The sequence below is a fragment of the Myripristis murdjan genome, chromosome 7 (genome assembly GCF_902150065.1).
Source record: "Myripristis murdjan chromosome 7, fMyrMur1.1, whole genome shotgun sequence".
Taxonomy (NCBI): Eukaryota; Metazoa; Chordata; class Actinopteri; order Holocentriformes; family Holocentridae; genus Myripristis; species Myripristis murdjan.
The window spans coordinates 26901856-26921718 of record NC_043986.1 but is presented as its reverse complement, the minus strand read 5'-3'; the positions used below and the strand labels follow the sequence as shown (position 1 = coordinate 26921718).

Genomic DNA, 19863 nt, shown 5'->3' with positions numbered 1-19863 from the left:
TGTCCACTGGCCATGGTCGCTAACAGGGACCACTGGTCACTACCACCAGTGCTGGGGCACAATGTCACAATGTCATAATCCTTTGTAATTATTCCTATATTCTTATTGTTGCACTGTATATTGCATTTTAAAATATCATAAAAGCATAACCATTAGTCTATTAAATATACTTCATCAATAATACCTACCTATATTCTTATTGTTGCTCTGTATATTACTTTTAAAAATATAACAGCATAATCATTTGTCTATTAAATATACTTCATCAATAATACCTATATTCTTATGTTGCACTGTATATTGCATTTTATGTGGTTATAGATATCTATCTGTCTGTCTATCTATCTATCTATCTATCTATCTATCTATCTATCTATCTATCTATCTATCTATAGCATGTGAGTAGATATTTTATTTAACTATTTATAAATATGAAACATGTGGTCCATATGGTTCTTGTTGTTCAGTGTCCATCGTGTGGTCCTTGTGGTCCATTAGTTGGTCAGTGGTCCCTTGTGTGGTCTGTCCATGGTTCTGAACTGGTCCAGACCATAATGACCATGTGAGGGACCACTGAACATCCGGTGTGGGCCATGATGACCCCTCTCAAAATAAACTCATCCAACCTAAGGAAAAAAAGATAAGGATCATGTTCCCTCTTATGTGTCTCATGAAAGAATTTATAACATTTGAAATGTGTGTACATCTCCGATCTCATTTTTTTCCATCCCTGATCTCTCTTCATCTCAAGAAATGAGATTAATGTTGTTTTGTGAGATTTCCCTCAAAAAAAAAAAAAATATTCAACATTATATCCATATACACGCATAGTTGTTGACGAAGCCTCTCTGTGCACTTTTTATTCTCATATTAATATATTATTAGCCCTTTAATTGTATGTGAGATAACATATATGGATTTTCCCCTCTTGTATACTCCTAATAAATTAAAATAATAACTTTTAACAATGACTCTTTGGCTCATAATGCACATTATTCTCTTCTGTGGCTGGTATGGTAAACTATATCAGACAGGGCTATGCTTGGCAGACCCCATCCCTAGCAATGTTTATTAAGGCTCCACTATGTTATTATTTCGGAAAAAGTCAGTAAGTCAGTCAACAAGACAGCAGTCTCTTGGCCAAGCCACTATATACGGTCGATGCAGACAGTCTAGTTTTAGCGTGTTGTAGGGTTGCCAGGCTGGAAGAAAACAAATAAGTGTCTATACTAAAAATTTGACCTTAGAACATTTGTGATTAGATTAATCATTTAATTCCTGTACGAAAATGGTTGAAATTGATATTGTGAGGCATTCAGTGTGATAACCTCGTTTTCAAATTGAGATGTGTTGAAAATAGCTCCCTTAACTGCGCGTTAGTTGCGTGATAAGGAAAATCTGGCAACCCCGGTGAAGCTTTCATCAGTTTTGTGATTCAGTGGTTCCCTCCCTTGTGTGACAGACAGCGTGCAGAGATGGTGCTCGATTTGGACCTGTTTCGGACCGACAAAGGCGGCGATCCAGAAGTCGTCCGTGAGACTCAGAGGAAGAGGTTTAAAGATGTTACACTCGTGGATAAACTGGTCGCCGCGGACACAGAGTGGAGAAAATGTAAGTGTTAAAGGGCCTTTCCATTTCCTGTAGTAGCGTTAGTAGCTAACCGTAGCACACAGCTAGCAAATGATGCTAACGTTAGCGTAGCCGTGGTTCCCCTCACGAATCTGTCAATTTGATGTTGTCGTGTTGTTCGGCAGCTGTGTGCCCAATTGAAGACATAACTCAAGATATTTTACCATTCATTAGAGTTCAGTCTTCCATTCGGTGTCACCCAACACACGAAACAGCACTTCTTTCAGTATTTCAACGTTAAATACTTGGCTCTACTTTTCTTTCCACCATTTTTAACGCCATAGCTAATGACGTTGCACTGCGGTGGACGATAGTGAGCACTGTGGATCATGTCAGAAAGTTGTCATTTTATTGAAATACTATTACCGTTGTTGGGTGGATCAAACATACGCCGAATTAACAAATGGACACTAAATATTAGCAAAATGTCCCCTTTTGTGTTCTTTGAGACGGGAATATTTTCCTATAGGCAACACATTATTTAATTGCCATAATTCTTAACGACCTTCGGTTTTCTGCTCTCTGTATGCGGTAGGGAACAGCTTCCATCTGGGCTAATGTTAGCGCAGCTAGCATCATGCATTGAATCAAAACGAGACCATATGGTTGTTTAACGTTCGCCCCCTTAATGAGCACGTTGGTCCTCCCTGTCTGCTCATTTTGAACATCATGTTTACAGATCGGATAGGACAATTCATTAACGTTTAGCTGTGCTGGCTTTGCGGTTCCAGTTGATACCGTACAATCTGATGCAATCCCAGCCGGTGGCGTGTCAGGTCAACCTCGCCCTGCAGTGTAAGGGCAGGCTAAGATTGTGTATGATAGTGGTGTACAGTGTTGACATTGTACAAATTATTCTTGGAGGTGGCTTTTTCCACACGTAAACCCAACATTTGATTATATGATGGTGAGCTGCAACTACAGTTAACGGCTGGCATTAAGTGTCAGGGTCCTGCTACTGCAACACAAAAGGCAAGCCCAAGTCCAACATCACTCTGACAGACTTTCTCCAATATTTCTTCTCAACAGGCCGCTTCACTGCAGACAACCTCAACAAGGCAAAGAACCTCTGCAGCAAAAGTATTGGGGAAAAGATGAAGGTATGCAAGTGCTAATGACTGCACTGATCCACACAGTGAAAGATTGAGAGACCTAAGAGGCAGTGTACCTGATTTTTAACACCATCTCCTTTTGTGAGTGCAGAAGAAGGAACCAGTCGGGGAGGATGACTCTTTACCTGATGAAGCACAGAACCTGGAGTCCCTAACAGCTGAAACACTATCGGTATGGCAGCGTGTGTGAGTGTGTGCAATTTTGCATTTGTTTGTGTTTGGTTTTGCCCTCTGACATGTGAATTAGTGGCCTATGAGGACGCTGTCAGCTCTAGATTCTAAAATCTCAATAGCGTTTGCAAGTTGTTGATAAAAAGTGATTTATTTCCCATAGAGTATGAGTAGTTAAAAGACATGCCCTGCTGCCTTTGTCATTTGTTTTCTTTGCCTATTTACATTCTTTTGATTAATTTTCCTGTATCTCTACTCCTGTCTCAGGCCCTGACAGTAACCCAGATCAAGAAGGTGCGTCTCTTGGTGGAAGAGGCTGTGGAGAAGACGGACAGCGAGAGGACAAAGCTGGAGGCAGAACGCTTCGAGTACCTTAGAGAAATAGGCAACCTCCTGCATCCATCTGTGCCCATCAGCAACGATGAGGTGGGTGGCTTCATGCAGGCACATCTGAGTAATATTGTTTATCGTATTAACTGTTATTTCATATATTGTTGTGATGAGTGATCCTCTGTAGTAAAACGACGTGGCCGAGTTGACATGTTGCCCAGACACTATCAGCATACATCACTCTGACTTACCAACGTATACAATTTAGGCAAGAAATTGCAGTTTAATTTTATTTATTTGTTTTATTCTTTCTTCATACATAACTTAATCCTTGATCAATTACTGATACACTTTCAGAGCAGATGACAAGCTGCTGGTGTTGGTTGTATGTGCTACTTGCTGCATCATGCCTATCTAAGGCTTGGTAGAATCATTTGTATTACATTCTAATTACACATTTAACTTTTTTTTAAAAAAAAAATTAAGTATAGATCTGATTTGTTCACATGAAGTTTTGTGTGTGTATCTGTGCCTGTTCTCTCCTGATGTTCTTCCATTGCGTCTCTGTTGTTCCCCCGTGGCCTGTCGCTTCCCCCTGGCAGGATGCAGACAACAAGGTGGAGCGCACCTGGGGCGACTGTAGCGCCCAGAAGAAGTACTCGCACGTTGACCTGGTGGTCATGATCGACGGGTTTGATGGAGAAAAGGGAGCGGTGGTGGCTGGGAGCAGAGGCTACTTCTTGAAGGTAAGGTCACACACGTGAACTGACCCACGCCTGCAATAAGCATGCACAGGTAAACATGCAGGTTTTTCTCCTGGTCTTTTCGTTTTCTCTGTCTCGTTTCTTTTACTCTTTCACCCGCTCCTTTATCTCATCCACAGATAGATGTTTGTTTACAAAGGCACTTGTTCATGTGTTACTTTATTGCAGTGATCACAGTAATGAATGCAGATTGACCCAATCTCCATGAAATTTTGCTATTTTGTCCAATCACTGCAACAAGTACTCATATTTGACCAGTTATCATAGTTTCCCACAAATTTAGAGGCTTATATGTAGAGACTGAGCTAAAATTGAGTAGATTGGACCAATCACAAATGATCTACATTAGGAAACTTGGTTGTTGCAAAAGACAATAGGTGATAGATAATGGACATATAGTAGAAAGTGCTGGAGTGATCACATGAGCAGAAAGAAATAATTGAAAGTAATGCAGCAACTGAATAAAGGAGCACACGTATATGCCTGAAAAGAGTACAAGACACCTCTGTCAGTGGAAAAAGGGGTAAATAATGGTTGTAAAGTTTTTGCCTCTATGCCCAGAACTCAAGTGATGAACTTAATTTCTCGCCGTGGGTTGAATCTCGTGTCTCTTTGGCGCTGCAGGTGCTCGTTAACCTGCACTTCGGCACACCAGTCGCTCAGTCGGTCTCCTCTCCTCTCTCATTTTTTCCTCAGGGGCCTCTGGTGTTCCTGGAGCAGGCCCTCATCAATTACGCCCTGAGGATCCTCCACAGCAAGAATTACACCATGCTCTACACACCCTTCTTCATGAGGAAAGAGGTCATGCAGGAAGTCGCCCAGCTCAGCCAGTTTGACGAAGAGCTTTACAAGGTACTGAGGCTTCTACCCAACTCTCACCTGTTGGTTTGCCAAATTTGATTTTCTAGTGATGATGGATGTGAACTCCCTGCATAATAATATCCTACAGCAACAACCACATGCTGTATGCCATTACTTGCCTGAACTATATTTATACCAATAACACCTCCAGTCAGTTTTGGGAACATTATATAATCAACATTTTTATGACCTTCATGTTGGCTCAAATAAATGAGAGGAGTTAAAAGTGTATTGTGCATTGTTAGTAGTTTTAATGCGACCCCCTAGCTACATTTTAGAGATTACATTATTCAACGAAGCCTTTAAACTCTCAGCTACTGTTTACACAAAGTCAGCAGATAGAAATACTCAGAGCCAGGAGGTTTCACCCAGTAACTTTGAAGGTAAGATTTTGATTCAGCTGGCTGGATGACAGAAGGTGTGCTCTTCTGATGACATCTTAAAGCCAAGTGTTGAACCCTGAGAGAAATTTGCAATAAGATGAAATATTAGTTCCTGGAAAAAAAGCTCCAGGTCTGAATTGAACATCAGTAGAACATAAAACATTACAAGAAGGTACAGACGTGTTTTGGCCATAGATGGTAAGGCTGAAGTGTTATGGACCCACCTCTTTCTGCACATGACAGAAAATAACAAGTATGATTTATAGGTTGGTATTATCTGTTATGAAACAGAAAACTCAGGTCCAGAGGTTTTAAATACACTATTTGTCATGTGAAATCATAGCTATTGGCAGTATAAATTTCACAGCCAGAGACAAAGCAACAGCCTGGGCCCCTGCTGGATGAGCGGCGCCTTCATGCACCCTGGCTGACCAATCCTCGAAAGAAATGTGAATGAAAAAAAAAAAAAAAAAAAAAACATCCACTGTGACTGCACCACCTGCTGGCCCAACCAAAGAACTGCACTGCACTTAAACTTGAATTGATTCTGTTACATCCGTTTAATGTTGCATATTGTGTTATTTTTGTGGTGAGGAGTAGTTTCCAGCTTCAGAATAACAAGGCCCCTACAGAAAGGTGTATTTTGCATCCTTTTTGTGTAACAGTTAGCAGCTTTTAGCAGAGATTCCTGCTTTTCGCTCACGGTTCACTCCCCCTTTGTTTTGTCGTCTTGTCCTCATCACATGTCCTCTGTGTTCATATCAGGTGATCGGTAAAGGCAGCGAGAAGTCAGACGACAACTCCATCGACGAGAAATACCTCATCGCCACCTCAGAGCAGCCGATCGCAGCCTTCCTGAGGGAAGAGTGGCTCAAACCCGAGGACCTGCCGATCCGCTACGCCGGCATCTCCACCTGCTTCAGACAGGAAGTGGGCTCCCACGGCCGAGACACCCGTGGGATCTTCAGGGTGCACCAGTTTGAGAAGGTCAGTCACTGGGGGCTCTCAGCTGGGTGTCTGCATATGCTTAAAGTCTTTTATCGACACATTTTTAGGCCTAAAACCATCTTTATGATGTCCGTATCAGATCCATATTCATAATCCATCCAACCAGTTCTCGCCTCTGCTGCCTTTTCCCTCAGATCGAGCAGTTTGTTTATTCCTCTCCCCACGACAACAAATCCTGGGAGATGTTCGACGAGATGATCGGGACGGCAGAGGAGTTCTACCAGTCGCTAGGGATTCCTTACCGCATCGTCAACATTGTTTCTGGTAGGTCGAAACTGTTGTTTTCAAACAGTGAAAAAAAATCCTACTGATCTTTATTCTTAATTATTCACATTATTCACTTCACTTAAATGGAATAGAGCCTTAATTAATGTCATTAGTAAAAATCTGTGTTTACCTGCCATTTCATGTCAAAATGGCTGCTGTGAAAAGGGTGTATTGTGTGCCAACAGTGTTTTCTAAGAGCAGCTGGCATTTTGTGTCATGCTAACCAGCACCTCTTAGCCGAACTCAAACTTCTGTTAAATATATCCAGTTCATTTTATTAACTATGAATTCCCTCCTGTCTGTCCTGGTAGGTGCCCTGAATCATGCAGCCAGTAAGAAGCTGGACCTGGAGGCCTGGTTCCCCGGCTCCGGTGCTTTCAGAGAGCTGGTCTCCTGCTCCAACTGCACCGACTACCAGGCCCGACGCCTCCGCATTCGCTACGGACAGACCAAGAAGATGATGGACAAGGTGAGGCTCCTGAAACTAAGCCCCAAGAAGGCCTAGTGTGACCTTAAGGAAATTTATGATGTGGCACTGGGTGAGCATTTTTATAATGTATTTTGTACACTTCCTCTCTCTGTTACCCAGGCAGAGTTTGTCCACATGTTGAACGCAACCATGTGTGCCACCACGCGTGTGATGTGTGCCATCTTGGAGAATTACCAGACTGAAGACGGCATCGTCATTCCAGAGAAGCTCAGGGACTTCATGCCCCCTGGTAAGCTATGAATAACATGATAAGAAATGTTTTGCACCGGAGACTATATAGGTAACAGTTAAATATATTAAAAATATATATATATATATGGAGTGCCTGCTAGTGATCCCATTGACTGCAAATTAACATGGATATTTATAGACAGAACTACAAAGGTGTGCAGTTGAACATGGTCTCATATTACAGCCCTTTGGATACTCCTTTAGAGGCTAAGCCATATGGAAAGCATGATGTTACTCAGTTACAGTAACTGCTGTACACATGGTAACATACTAATAAAGAAGAAGAAGAATTTTCAATAAAATTCATTTGCTCTAAAATTCGGAATAGGGCTGAACAGTATGCTTAAAAAATCAGATTGTGATATTCTCAGTTTTGATAGGAATGATATTTCCTAATAAATTTAATAGGAATGATATAGAATTTGTAGGCCAGGGCATCTCTGTAGCACCAAAATACTTTAAAATACTGTTTGGATATTGCACTGGGCTATGTTGCAAATTCAATAATATTTTGATTCATTGTTAAGCCCTATTTTGTAACCATGTCACTAACTGAAGTTTTCATGTGACAAATAGTTTGAAACCTCACTAACACTGCATTTGAGCATTATGCACCCTCCTAAGTCCCTGGTACTTTCATAATATACAGAGCATTTATACTTCACACAATGTGGATATGCCATATTTATTTATATTTACGTTGGCTGTTGATAAAAATGTAGTCATGAATGTGTTGTTTGAAAAATGAAGTCAACATCAGGAGCAGTTTTCTTCATCACAACCAAGCGCCTCAGACCCCTCTACAATCCTTCTGAGCCTTTTTCGTGGCTTTCGGTTCACTCTCCGACCCCCTCACTGTTGTCTCCAGGTCTGACAGAGATGATAAAGTTTGTGAAGCCCGCCCCCATCGATCAGGAGATGAGCAAGAAGGCAAAGAAGCAGCAGGAAGGTGGCAAGAAGAAGAAGCAGGGCGGAGGAGACCAGGGCCTGCAGAGCGGCTTGGAGAACATGTCCGTCAACGACTCCTAGACCCCGGCACACTCGCTTCACCTCCCTCTCAGACAGAAATGGATGCACTAGAGCCTCTTGGTTAGGTAGATGCTTTGGGGGTGAAGGTGTCCACTGACCTTGCTCTGGGCTCAGCTTTGTGGTTTCCCCCCTCTCTCTGAATTGGTTAAAGTGTGGAAAAGCACAAACTGACCTCTGAAGTCTGCACTTAAGGTCATCTTCGCCCTGTCAGGACGAGCGGCTCTGCGCTGTCTGTATCTGTCTGGATGGACGGTGACGCTCTCATTCATCTCCAGCTTTTCGTCCTCCTTTCTTACCTCCCCCTCAGTTCAAAAAAGGGATCACTCTGTCGTCTCAGCCACCTCAGAGACTGGCCGCCCGGCCGCTCAGTCTGTCTGTCACTGTCCCCCTCTCTGCAGCGATACTGAGCCCAAAGCAGACAGATAATGTTAGGTCACATAGAGCAGGCCAGTACTTCAGTATTCACAAGCAGCAGCTAGATTTCTCCTGTTTAGTCTCTGTGAGTGGTCGCTTATGGAAACGAGGCACTGACTGCATCCAGGTACAAGTTGGTTCCTTTGGGAATCTTTTGCATTAAGTCAGGGTTATGAGCTGCTGAAGGGACTTGGGTGTTTTGTCTAATGCTGAGCGAATTACCGTTGGAACTCTTCAAATTCATCGGCTTTCATACTGTACTTTCATAATGTCTGCGCTAAGAACAAAATGCATCTTTCATTGATCAGGCATAGACGGATAACTTGAAGTCTATCCATTACTGTTATTAACAGATATGTCTTGAAAATGAACTGGATTATTTTAAACTGTCTGTTTTGGGCTTTAAATAATCTGTACATTGCCTTTGACCACAATCATCAATTTCCACCATCTTTGCTTGACGCCATTATTGACTGTAATGCTGTTCACATATGAGTGAAACATCAACATGTCTGTATGTACTTGCTAGTATATAAATATATGAATGAGCATTGATTGAGTGGCGCTCACTATAAACAATAAATATTTTAAAAATGCATTTGACAGCTTTTTTGTGTATTTATGGGGTGCCTGTGGGTCTTAAAATATCTTAAATTCAATTTAGTAAATATTAGGCCTTAAAAGTCACTAAACAGTATTAAATTGGAATTTATGAGGTCTTATTTTCCGCATAAACATGTTATTTTATTTATCCATCTTGCTATTTCTGTCAAAAAATGTCAAGCTGTTGTGCCTGAAATTCAACGTTTATGATGTTAGACTCTAAACCTAGCACTGAACCTAATATGTCCTTTATGCCAACATGGTACACAACATTTAACTTGTATGTACACTATATTTACATGCACAACAAAAACCAGATCATTCATGTAAGCATCTGGAGAGAGAAATCCACAAATATCATTGGACTTAGCTGTTCCAATTCTCGTTAAAAAAAAAAAAAATCCTGATGTCATTTTTCTTGTCTAAAATAAAAGGGTCTGTTAGAATCATGTAGTCAATAACCAAACACAGTCCTACCTGAGTCCTACTCAAGAAAAAAATCCAAAAATCACTCTTAAACTATATTGAAATTTATTTTGTAGAGGTCTTAAAAGCAATAAATTTCACTCTTGATACCTGTCAACACCCTAATCAACCAACCAACTAATGAATGCACAGAAACAAAAATAATGAAATAATTGTGTAATAAATTAATCCTCATTTCTAATCAGAACACCAGTTGAATTTCTGCCTCGGTTTATGATGCAACCTGATGCAACAGTGGATTTTGTTTGACATTTTGGTTAAAATCTCAGTGCAAACTGGTTTTAATAAACCACCAACTTGTGAGATCAAACACCCCCCACCACCTCCTGTTAAGAACAACTGAGCCACATACCATGTCTGCATGTCTGAAACAAGTTAAAATCCTGACCTGAATAAAGACTAAAATCCTCAGTTCTGCTATGTTTAGTTCAATATTAATTGTTTTGACGGTGCTGTGGTGTTGTATTGCACTGGTTTTCTAATGAGATGGCGCTGTTTTGTGGCCATGTAGTGAAACTGCTTATATTACTTCAAACCAGCCATGTAAAAGCCCTCCACGTATTACCTTGTTGGATATCTGATAAAGGGCAATAAGGAAGACACAGCGGTTACAGATTAACTCCACAGACCTTACACCCGTCCGTCTGTAATGTAAAAGCCTCAGAGTGCTGATAGTCAACTTAAAAGGTAAGAGAAATCATTTTTCCCAAGTGCTTGAAACATTTCAGGAACATCTGTCCAGGTTTATCCAATAAAAGGTTTCTCCATTGACGGACTGCAGGGTTTGGATTGACACGACCCCGGCCTGAAGATGAGTGACATTGCTGAGGAAGACAAAGAGATCTCCTTCGCAGTGAAGGTAAACACCGTCATTCTTGACATCAAAAGCTCATCCTACGAGCATGAAGCTGGTTAGAAAGTCACACACTGAAGTTACTACGACTGCTGTGTGTTGTACCTTTGTTCAATCACACTCCAGGTTTTCAGGCTTTACCTCTGGAGAGATTTTTTTTTTCCTGATCACAAAAAACTGCTGTTCTTCAGTTATATTTTGATCCGTCATGCATGCCACTGCTGCTTTTAGACGGGATGCTTAGTCTGCTTTTCAACACCATTTCCCATTTTGCTGCATGCTTGGCTCCTCTGAACCACAGTTTCTTGGGCGAGTGGAGGTGGTTCGCTCGGAGGGAGTGCAGATCCTGGAGGAAGCACTTCAAAGCCTAGAGGTGAGCAGTTATCTTTTTTTTTTTAATCCCTTTTAACTCTCCTTCTTAGACCACCTTGATTTTCTGAAGCACACTACTGCAACCTTTATCCTCACGTTTTTTTTTTTTTTTTTTTTTTACATTCTATGTATCTTGCTCAGCTGTTCTCAACCTTTTGGTTTCAAAGACCCCTGAAATGAGACTAATCAGGCCATCATGGACCCATATGTGATGAGATGTAGTCTCACGGTTCCCCTTCTGATCAGATTTAATTGTCTGTCCTGTAGATTAGCAGATTAACAGTGACGAGTATGAAAGTATCCTCTCATTGGGATAACTTCTAGTCAATGAAATAATAGTGGAATTAAAATATTCCCAATTTTTCTGGGACCACATACACACACAGAATGAACGTGTTAAAAGCTCGTTAGTGTGCTGTCGTTGTATTCCAGTGACAGTAGGTCAATGGATAAACCATCAAACAATCAATGAATCAATTAAAATTTTATTTGCATAGCACCTTTCATGCAATCAAAAGCAATAAAATGTGCTTTAAAGTTAAAATAGAAAATTAAAGATATTAAAGTTAACAGGGACAAACCTTCATATTTTTAGGATTAAATGCATTTCATCTTAGGAAGGACTTTCTGTGCCTGTACTGCTCAACTCTCTTGTACTAAAATAGGAACAAAACACAGCACATTAGGGTGAGAATGTTTTTTTTTTTTTTTTTTTTCCCCATCTTTGTCGGCTAAAGAGGCTTTACCTGGCTTTACCTTTCCCATCTCATTGTCCAGACACCAAACATGGACTCCACAGATAAGGCACAGAAGAAAAGCAAGGTCTACCTTTTCCTGTCCATGAATGGGATAGACATCTTGGAGAACAAAACCAAGGTGTGTGACAGAAAGAAGACGTTTTTATACCCTAACCCTAACCACACATTCCACACCGTTTCATCCATCGCAGCTTGAGCGATCAGCCTGTCTCTCCCCTCTGTGTCCTCCTCAGTATATGCTGTACTCCTGCCCTCTCTCCATGGTTTCCTTCTGTGCCGTCCTGCCCTCCTCACCCAAAGTCTTTGGCTTCGTGGCGAAACACCCGGCAGCCGACATGTACCACTGCTATCTGTTCCAGAGCAAGGCATTTGTGAGTTGCTCGTATTTCACATCAAATCTGCAAATCCCTAAAGGAACTAGTATAATAGTGTCACATATAATTATAATATTATGGGAATATTATACCATAGGAAATAAAAATGCTATAAAATACAGTGAGATCCCATTTAACTCACCGCTGAGCACCACAGATATATTTTAAGTCCCTGTGGGAATATTATAGTAATTTTGGTTGGGAAACCAGTGACAACCACCCTGAAACCCAACCACGTACCAACCACAGGGAAATACTGAGCCCTAGCCAAGTAAGACATTCAGGTTTATGACTCTCCAAGTCTCTCCTCAGTCTCATGTGCTGGTCTCAATCATCGGAGAAGTTTTCCGAGCATCCAAAAAAGAGGAGAGCATCAGAAGAGGAGGGAGAGATCTGATCGTGGAGGCCCTCAGACATAAGGTTAGTTGGAATATGCACTGTATGGTTTCAGTGCATGGCAGTGACTCAAAATCAGCTAAGTTATGAGCCCCGTGGCACATTTTAAGCAGATATTACCTTGTTCTCATTATTATGACTGTTTTTTAGAATAAAGTGCTGCAGAGAGAGAATGCGGAGTTGACGAGGAGGCTGGCTCAACAGGCAAAATGAGAAATGGTAACAATATAAGTTGCTGCACTTGTACACATATGCATATTTAGACTCATGTAATCGTTTAAAATATTCCAGATTCACTCCATCCATCTCATGGTTTTCATGTCATTCCAGATTTACTCCATCCATCTCATGGTTTTCATGTCATTCCAGATTCATTCCATCCATCTCATGGTTTTCATTTCATTGTCTTCAAAAAAACCTACAAGCAGCATGGTGGAACAAAGAGGGGTGGACATGTATGGAAGGAGGATGAAAGTGGAAGCTTACCATTATGGAAATAAACTAAGCCTCAATAAACTTCCAAATGTTTTGATATTTGCCAATTTCTAATGAGTCTTATTTGTTCTCTGTTAATTGTCGTGTCAGATGAATTCATGTCACTAGGTGGCAGCAGTGAGCAGGCCAAATGATGTCTCGCTCGTTTTTTGTCAACCAAGGAAGATGCAGGTGCAACAACGCTGCCTTCAGTGTAGCTGTGTCATTTACTGACCAGGCCTGTGGACTGCGTCCCAAATGCAACGCAGCTGCCTGCTGTCTTGTGAGACAGCGTCGTAACAGACAGCGTTTTCACACACGATAGCTCAGAGGGACTAAAGTTATATACAAGCTACCAAAGCAGCAGACATCATGCCCACAGCTGCTCTCATTACCACTGGTTATTACTGCTGCATTGCCAAGGCCTGGTTTGTCCTGTTTTTTTTAGTTAAAAACACCAAAAAGGACTACTGAAGTCATAATTACACTTATAACTGATGATGCACGATGGGAGCACACACAAAGTAGACTTGAAAATACGTAGAACATTCGAGTTTAACACTTGAATGCGCCTGTAAGTCGGTTTAACAACTCTGGAAACTCATTTAGGGAATTTACACGGAGCACCTGAAGGCCGCACGCAACACAAACGTAAATTTTGACTTGACAGAGAGCAGCGAGAGATGCTGCCACAACTATGCTTTTACATGGCTAAACACGAATTTGCGGCGGGGACATTGGCCTGTCTGGTGTAAAAGGTGAGTAAAACCTTGAGTTAGTCCGGTAGTAAACTCCATAGTCTGTTAGCATCGTTGCAAACAGGTAGCCGTTGGTTCAACGTAAGCTAGCTGTACAGCTAAACCGCTACGTTAGCTGGCTAGTCAGATCTGACGCGCCTTAAAAAACAGCAGCAGCGTGTAATCGTTAACTACATCTGCCTGTCTGTCTGTCAGCTGATTTATTTAAGTGAGATTAGCGCTTCAGTGACTCTCACATTTTATTGATAGACACACGGCCCTTCTCTGCCAATTTGAGCTGACATGCCGCTTCTGAGTCAGTTTGCTCTCTACACAAAAGCTAGTGTTGCATATTTTGGCAGCATGACCCGCCCGGCTGACTCAACTACGAAGCTACCTTATCGCTAACTCTGTCAACATTTCCCAGGTGGAGAAGAACTTGCCTGCAGACTGATAGTTGTCGGCGGGGAAAGCTGCCTCGATCATCCGTGTAAAAGGTGATCTGTCATGGGAAATCTTTGGTCTCGGAGCGCCAGCAGCCTGCAGCTCATCCCGGAGAGCCAGGGCTCCGGGCGACAAGTCGGGGACAGAGGCTCCGATGATGACTCTTTGGATGGACGCGACAGACAGGAGGACATAGCCCAGTTCCCCTACGTGGAGTTCACTGGCAGGGACAGCATTACCTGCCCGACATGTCAAGGCACCGGCCGCATACCTTCAGGTGAATTATAATGGTAGATACAAGTTGCTGATCAATCAGCTCAAGTGTTTACGATAGCTAAGGCTGAGTACAACTACCTAGACACAGATGGAGCCATTAGCCAGTGGCTTTTACCTTGGAAATGCTGGTCTGGGAAACAGTGTTTAATCAACAAAGTCATATAATGTAATCCAAAATCAGATCAGAGGTCTTGAGTATAAGAAAACACACATGTTCATCACAGTGGTAAAGTCTGACCTAACTGAAGTCAAAAAGGTCTCGAAAAGTCTCTTATTGTAACTTCATGACACTTGCAGGTGCTCTGAGGTAGACCGGGAGAGCTTCCCTTCCAAGAACATCTGTTACACTCACTGTATTTTTTGTTTTTTGTCTTCAAAGTACAGATGTAGCATCACTATCTAGGTTTTTTTCATGCATCCAAGAAAATAAAAATCTACCCAGATACAGATGATGGACATGTTCGTCATCATTCACCTACTCACCTGTTCTGTCCTCCTCCTGACAGAACAAGTGAACGAGCTGGTGGCACTGATCCCATACAGTGACCAGAGGCTGCAGCCCCAGAGAACGTAAGGACTGATCCCTGCTACCAGTTCATGTGTGTGAGGCGCTCAGGAGCTGGAAAGATTTGATTTATGTTGTACATGGCTTTTGTTTAGTGTTGTTTTCCAAAGACACTGGTCATTTTATACATGCATTCATGGATCAAATGGTTTACCTGTTTGAACTGGTATACTGTCACTCCCGCACTCTACATGACTGTGTAGAATTTTTTGCAATAATTAAGCAAATGCAGTATCAATGTAAGCGCTGTTACGTACCATTGATGACTTGAAACTTACGTATTACTAATCCAAGTGTGTGCAGACCTGTGCTCTTTGTGTGATCCATAACAAACTACTAAAGATAACCTGTGTTATTGTCGTCCTAGGAAACTGTATGTGGTCATGTCAGCTGTTTTGTGCCTCCTGGCCTCTTCACTCGTGGCCTTCTTCCTCTTCCCCCGCTCGGTGGTTGTGATGGATGATGGGATACGCTCGGTGATTGTGCGGTTCGACCCTTCCAATACGAGGGTCCTAATGAACATGACGGTAAGACAGAGGCACCGCGAGCAGCTGTTTAGGAGACTGTTTAAACTTTCACTCTTAACTCCTGACCAGTGCAGCTTTAATTTTCAGTGTCTTTTTTATTTTGCCATGTACCTTTTGAGACTAAATAAATGTCTCTCCCTCAGAGCACATTGAACTTCAGCAACCCCAACTTCTTCACGGTGCTGGTGCAAAGTGTGAGCTGCCAGGTCCTGTACATGAAGACGGTGATAGGGACACAGCAGTTGGACAACGTCATCACCATCCAGCCTCTCAGCCAGAGACAGGTACAGAGACGTTGTAGCGCTTATACACTAACACAGAGTTTAATGCTTAAGGGGTTACCTCAAAGAGGCTAGTGGGTTCAATCTACAGTCGAAAGCATCATTGTCATAACAGCAGAGGTGAACTTGTTACAGGATGCGGTCTCTGTATGATGTTTTGTTGTGGGTTTAAGCTGGCAGCTCCTCTGCATGAATACCGACACACCTTTGCTGTTGAAGACTAAATACTTTCGCAACCGAAAGTACTGTAATAATGTGTAGCACACTTTCAGAGAGTGATCTGAAAATTTTAGAGTTTGTTTGACTACTCTGCAGTGCCAGATGGAAAGATATTGCTCTTTTGTGTAGCTCAGCTGGGTATGTCATGCAACCCAAGCTCAGTCAAGTGTCATGAGGCATATCACGGGGTCATTTATAGGTAAGCTCTTGTTGACATTGCCTCATTCCCTCATCTCACTGCTGATAGAATACGCCTTTTGTAATGGCCTTTAAGTAAATACTGTGTGAGGTGTAGATAACTAAATACTGTGTGAGGTGTAGATAACCACTTAGAGAGATGATGTTGTGTAACATGATTTGGTGTTCTACAGGTGAACTTTACTGTCAGTGTGGAGATTGGTAGCAGCGCATCTTATGTTTAGTAAGTGTTATTTTCTTCTCTTTTTTCTGGCTGCACTTAAAGCAGCATTATTTTGTCCAAAAGTTGTATCACTGTTCTGTAGAAACTTGGCATTTCCAATTTTAATGTGTCCAAGAATTTGTTTGCAAGACTAAGCAAAACCCTGTGGTACATTCTTAACTCTGTGCTTTGTGTATTTGCAGTGCCTTCTGCACCATGCCCAGCATCAAAGTCCACAACATTGTCGTATTCATGCAGTAAGTATCTTTTTATCTTGAAGCTGCTTCGTTCTACCAGCTCATGTGACTTCATATTCCTCTCCTGCCATCTGTTGTTGCTTTTTGTTATTGTTTGACTTGCGCCACCATTACCTTCTCTTATCAGCCTGCAGTCAAGACGTAGTGTATGTATAATTTTGTCATGGGTGTTGTTAGGCAACACCAAATTGTGCCATAAACCACTACCTCTGTGGTATTATTGCTTTTATATGACTGTCAATGATATTTGTTGTTTTTGGAACTGACATTGATGATTTTCATTATTTAGTTGCCGTGCACATATAAAACAATATTCATGATTTAGCCTATCAGGGTTTACTGATATTAGGACATGTCCAAATTTTCCTGGTGGATTGTCATGAAATAATGTGAAAGAGTCAGTGAGTGAACATCAACAGAGGGTGCTGGCCTAAGAGGAAATCTTTGAAAAATCAATAGCAGTGAAACCTATTTACCTCAGTTTTCTAATGATATTGTCGTATTTTACAATCAGATGTTTAAGCTTGTTTACATGATTAATACATAGATGTGTATCATTCATTCATGCATTTAATCTGTAAACATAAACAGATCCAGTAGTGTTATTAGCTTCATCTCTCTTTAGAAGTACTTCACTTCAATATGAAGATGATTTCTTTATCTGAGGTATCATTTTGGCACAATTGTATTTTATCAGTATTAATGTCTTTTGAGAAGGTAGAGTATCTTATGTGTTTTTTAGGATCGATGCCACTAGACTGCATCTGTGCTTATAAAGAGCACCGGTTTGAGTTATCTGATTTTTGCAGGAAAACACTTGGATCAGGGCTGTATTTTGTTGGCATCGTGTGGCTGATCAGATGCTTTCAGCCTAATCTTGCTTCATTCTCCTCTGCAGGCCTGTAGCTAAGCCTTGGTCGTTGTTTCTGTGTTGTGTTGTCTGCTCACAGGACCTCTGTGAAAACCTCTTACATGGTGCGAACGGCCCAGAACAGTCTAGAAGCCTACCGCTACATAGACTGTGGCACTAACTCCACGTACCACCAGCTGGGCAGGCGGCACTGGCACCATCCCCCCAGCTATCCACCAGCCTCTACCCTCACTCCCCCTCCACTGTGAGGACGGGACGTGTCCCGTCTCTGCAGGAGGTGGGAGACAGTGCAGGTCTTTCACCATACATCAGTCCCAGGGTGCGTTTGGCTTTTGTCAGTGCAGACACCAGCAACTCGCTATATGGTGCTTTCTCTACTTGCTCACATTAGACATTTAGAATCCTAAAGCAGGGCCAGGGCAGCTTAGTGAACACTGGAAAAGTCATCAGCCGCTGTTGTGCATTAACTCCATGTGGGCTGTATCTGTGCCTCAGCCAGCTGGGCTCGTCCATGGTGGCTGAGGCATGTTGTTGGGCAAAACCAAGTGAAACTTTGCCCCATGATCCATCCCCTAAAGGTCAGTATTGCTTTATACAAACACCTGTCATTTTTTCAGTAGTTGTTGACATATAGGCCGTAGGTAGCTTAGCACTGTAAAAATCAAAAGTCACTTTTTAATATCAGCACCTTGAGTGATTTATCATTCCTTATCCCGATTCAGCATGTCTACAGCACGGTTTCAAAAGGAGTGTTTGTGTATTTCAAACCCTAAATAAGGTGACAAGTCATTTCTGTGGCTGAAAACAGTTGTTCCTCCAGAAAAAAAAACTAGTGGTGTATATAAGGAAAAAATCCCTGACCAGCATTCCTCATCCTTCTGTGGAAACAAGATTAATGTAGGAGAAAGCTCTTTTCTTTAGGGGTAATGGCTGGCATTTCCACCCTGACAATACGGTGCCAAGAAAGGCATTTGTGCCAAAGCTTTTAATTGTTGCTACAGAGCTCTGTCTGTGTGTGCTGCTGTTTTTGCCCTTAGCTGTAACATTAGGAGAGCATTCTTTGGCATTGCTTGAATGACTGAGAAACTTGGCACTGTAACACTGTGCAGACTGAGGCTCCTGACATTTCATTCTGTCAAAAAGGGAGAAAGAAGTGGCCTGCTGTTTATGTTTTGGGAGTCCATATGACGAGGGCAAAGAGAATTTGCTGATTGGACTCGCACACCTTTAGAATTGATGCATATGTTATTGCTTTTGCTGTGTTATTTATCTACTTTTGAAGTTGAAAATGGCATTTAGAATTTAGCATTTTGTGGATGTTTTTAAATAAGGGAGTATATTCAAAGTCAATTTTTCAGCACCTTATGTCACACTCATTAGTGAGTCCCCATTTTAAATTCAGTCTAGATTCAAAGTTATGCATCTCACAACTGAAAGACTGATGTGAGAACAAATTTTCTTTAAGACTTGAATGAAATTGATCTGTTTACATGATCCAATCACTGACCCCTAGGCCTTATCTGGGTATTTTTAGAGAATCTCCACCCTTCATTACAAACATACCTCGGGTTTGATAAGGAGAAGCCCTTTAACCTAACTCACATAGTCATGATGAAGCTACTGGTAGGGTCGGTTTGGGCCCCGAAAACGTTGGCACTAACTTACCTCGTACTCGTACTGGTGCTAACATAACACTTGTGCAACATTTCCTGCAAACAGTATTTAAAACGTTACGGCTGAAATCCAAAGTGGCACAAAAACTTGGCTTAAACGTGTGTTTGTGTGCGTGGTTGAGTTATACTTCCAGCTGTCACTAAAGGATTACGCTGTTACTTCCTTTGCCTTTTCCTACGGTTGTGTTTCAGCCAACTCCTCTCTTTTCGATGTGTAAAGTTTCCTGCAGATAGTTTCAGACCGACAAGTAAATGATCTCACAGCTCAGTGGACGGTGGAGCTGAGACTAAAGCAGAACTAAATACTCTCAAGTGACTTTGGTCATCTGCTTGGCATACTGTACAATAGCTGGCTTTGAACTGTGTGGTTTTATTTCACAAGAAACGGAAACAGAGTTGAGATTCATTGTGATTTTTTTTTTTTTTTTTTTTTTAAAGGGATAGTGGTTTGTAAATTTACAGTGTATGAATGAAGATGGTTTTTATCAAAAACAAATTTTGAACAAATGTTTATTTTCATGCTTGATTGTTACAAGAAGTAATGTAAATAAAGGGAATATTGACTAATAAAATTAATATAAACACCCTTCAGTTGTCTTTTGTTCACC

The 19863-nt window shown here is 41.6% G+C and overlaps 3 protein-coding genes across 4 annotated transcripts; all 3 read left to right on the top strand.

Moving 5' to 3' along the window:
* The first annotated feature begins 1475 nt into the window (after positions 1–1475).
* Positions 1476–9287, top strand: sars1 (seryl-tRNA synthetase 1). The gene is made up of 11 exons (XM_030056230.1): positions 1476–1611; positions 2659–2729; positions 2833–2913; positions 3180–3338; positions 3845–3988; positions 4703–4858; positions 6016–6237; positions 6393–6522; positions 6837–6994; positions 7115–7244; positions 8115–9287. The coding sequence occupies exons 1-11, from the start codon at positions 1476–1478 to the stop codon at positions 8273–8275; spliced, it is 1548 nt and encodes a 515-aa protein (XP_029912090.1). The 3' UTR covers positions 8276–9287.
* Positions 9288–10402: 1115 nt separating this feature from the next.
* LOC115362359 (PTB domain-containing engulfment adapter protein 1) lies at positions 10403–13042 on the top strand. 2 transcript variants are annotated; one of them, XM_030056249.1, is made up of 8 exons: positions 10403–10465; positions 10560–10637; positions 10933–11004; positions 11781–11879; positions 11995–12132; positions 12448–12555; positions 12682–12758; positions 12901–13042. In XM_030056249.1, exons 2-7 carry the CDS (start codon positions 10590–10592, stop codon positions 12742–12744), a joined length of 528 nt encoding a protein of 175 aa, XP_029912109.1. In that variant the 5' UTR covers positions 10403–10465; positions 10560–10589; the 3' UTR covers positions 12745–12758; positions 12901–13042. The 2 variants fall into 2 exon arrangements, with proteins under 2 accessions (XP_029912109.1, XP_029912111.1); XM_030056251.1 differs by lacking the exon at positions 10403–10465 and having other exon boundaries at positions 10530–10637.
* Positions 13043–13245: 203 nt separating this feature from the next.
* LOC115361495 (transmembrane protein 106C) lies at positions 13246–19841 on the top strand. Its single transcript, XM_030054878.1, has 8 exons — positions 13246–13763; positions 14170–14463; positions 14969–15032; positions 15395–15554; positions 15698–15838; positions 16426–16475; positions 16658–16711; positions 17662–19841. Exons 2-8 carry the CDS (start codon positions 14250–14252, stop codon positions 17828–17830), a joined length of 852 nt encoding a protein of 283 aa, XP_029910738.1. The 5' UTR covers positions 13246–13763; positions 14170–14249; the 3' UTR covers positions 17831–19841.
* The last annotated feature ends 22 nt before the right edge of the window (positions 19842–19863 follow it).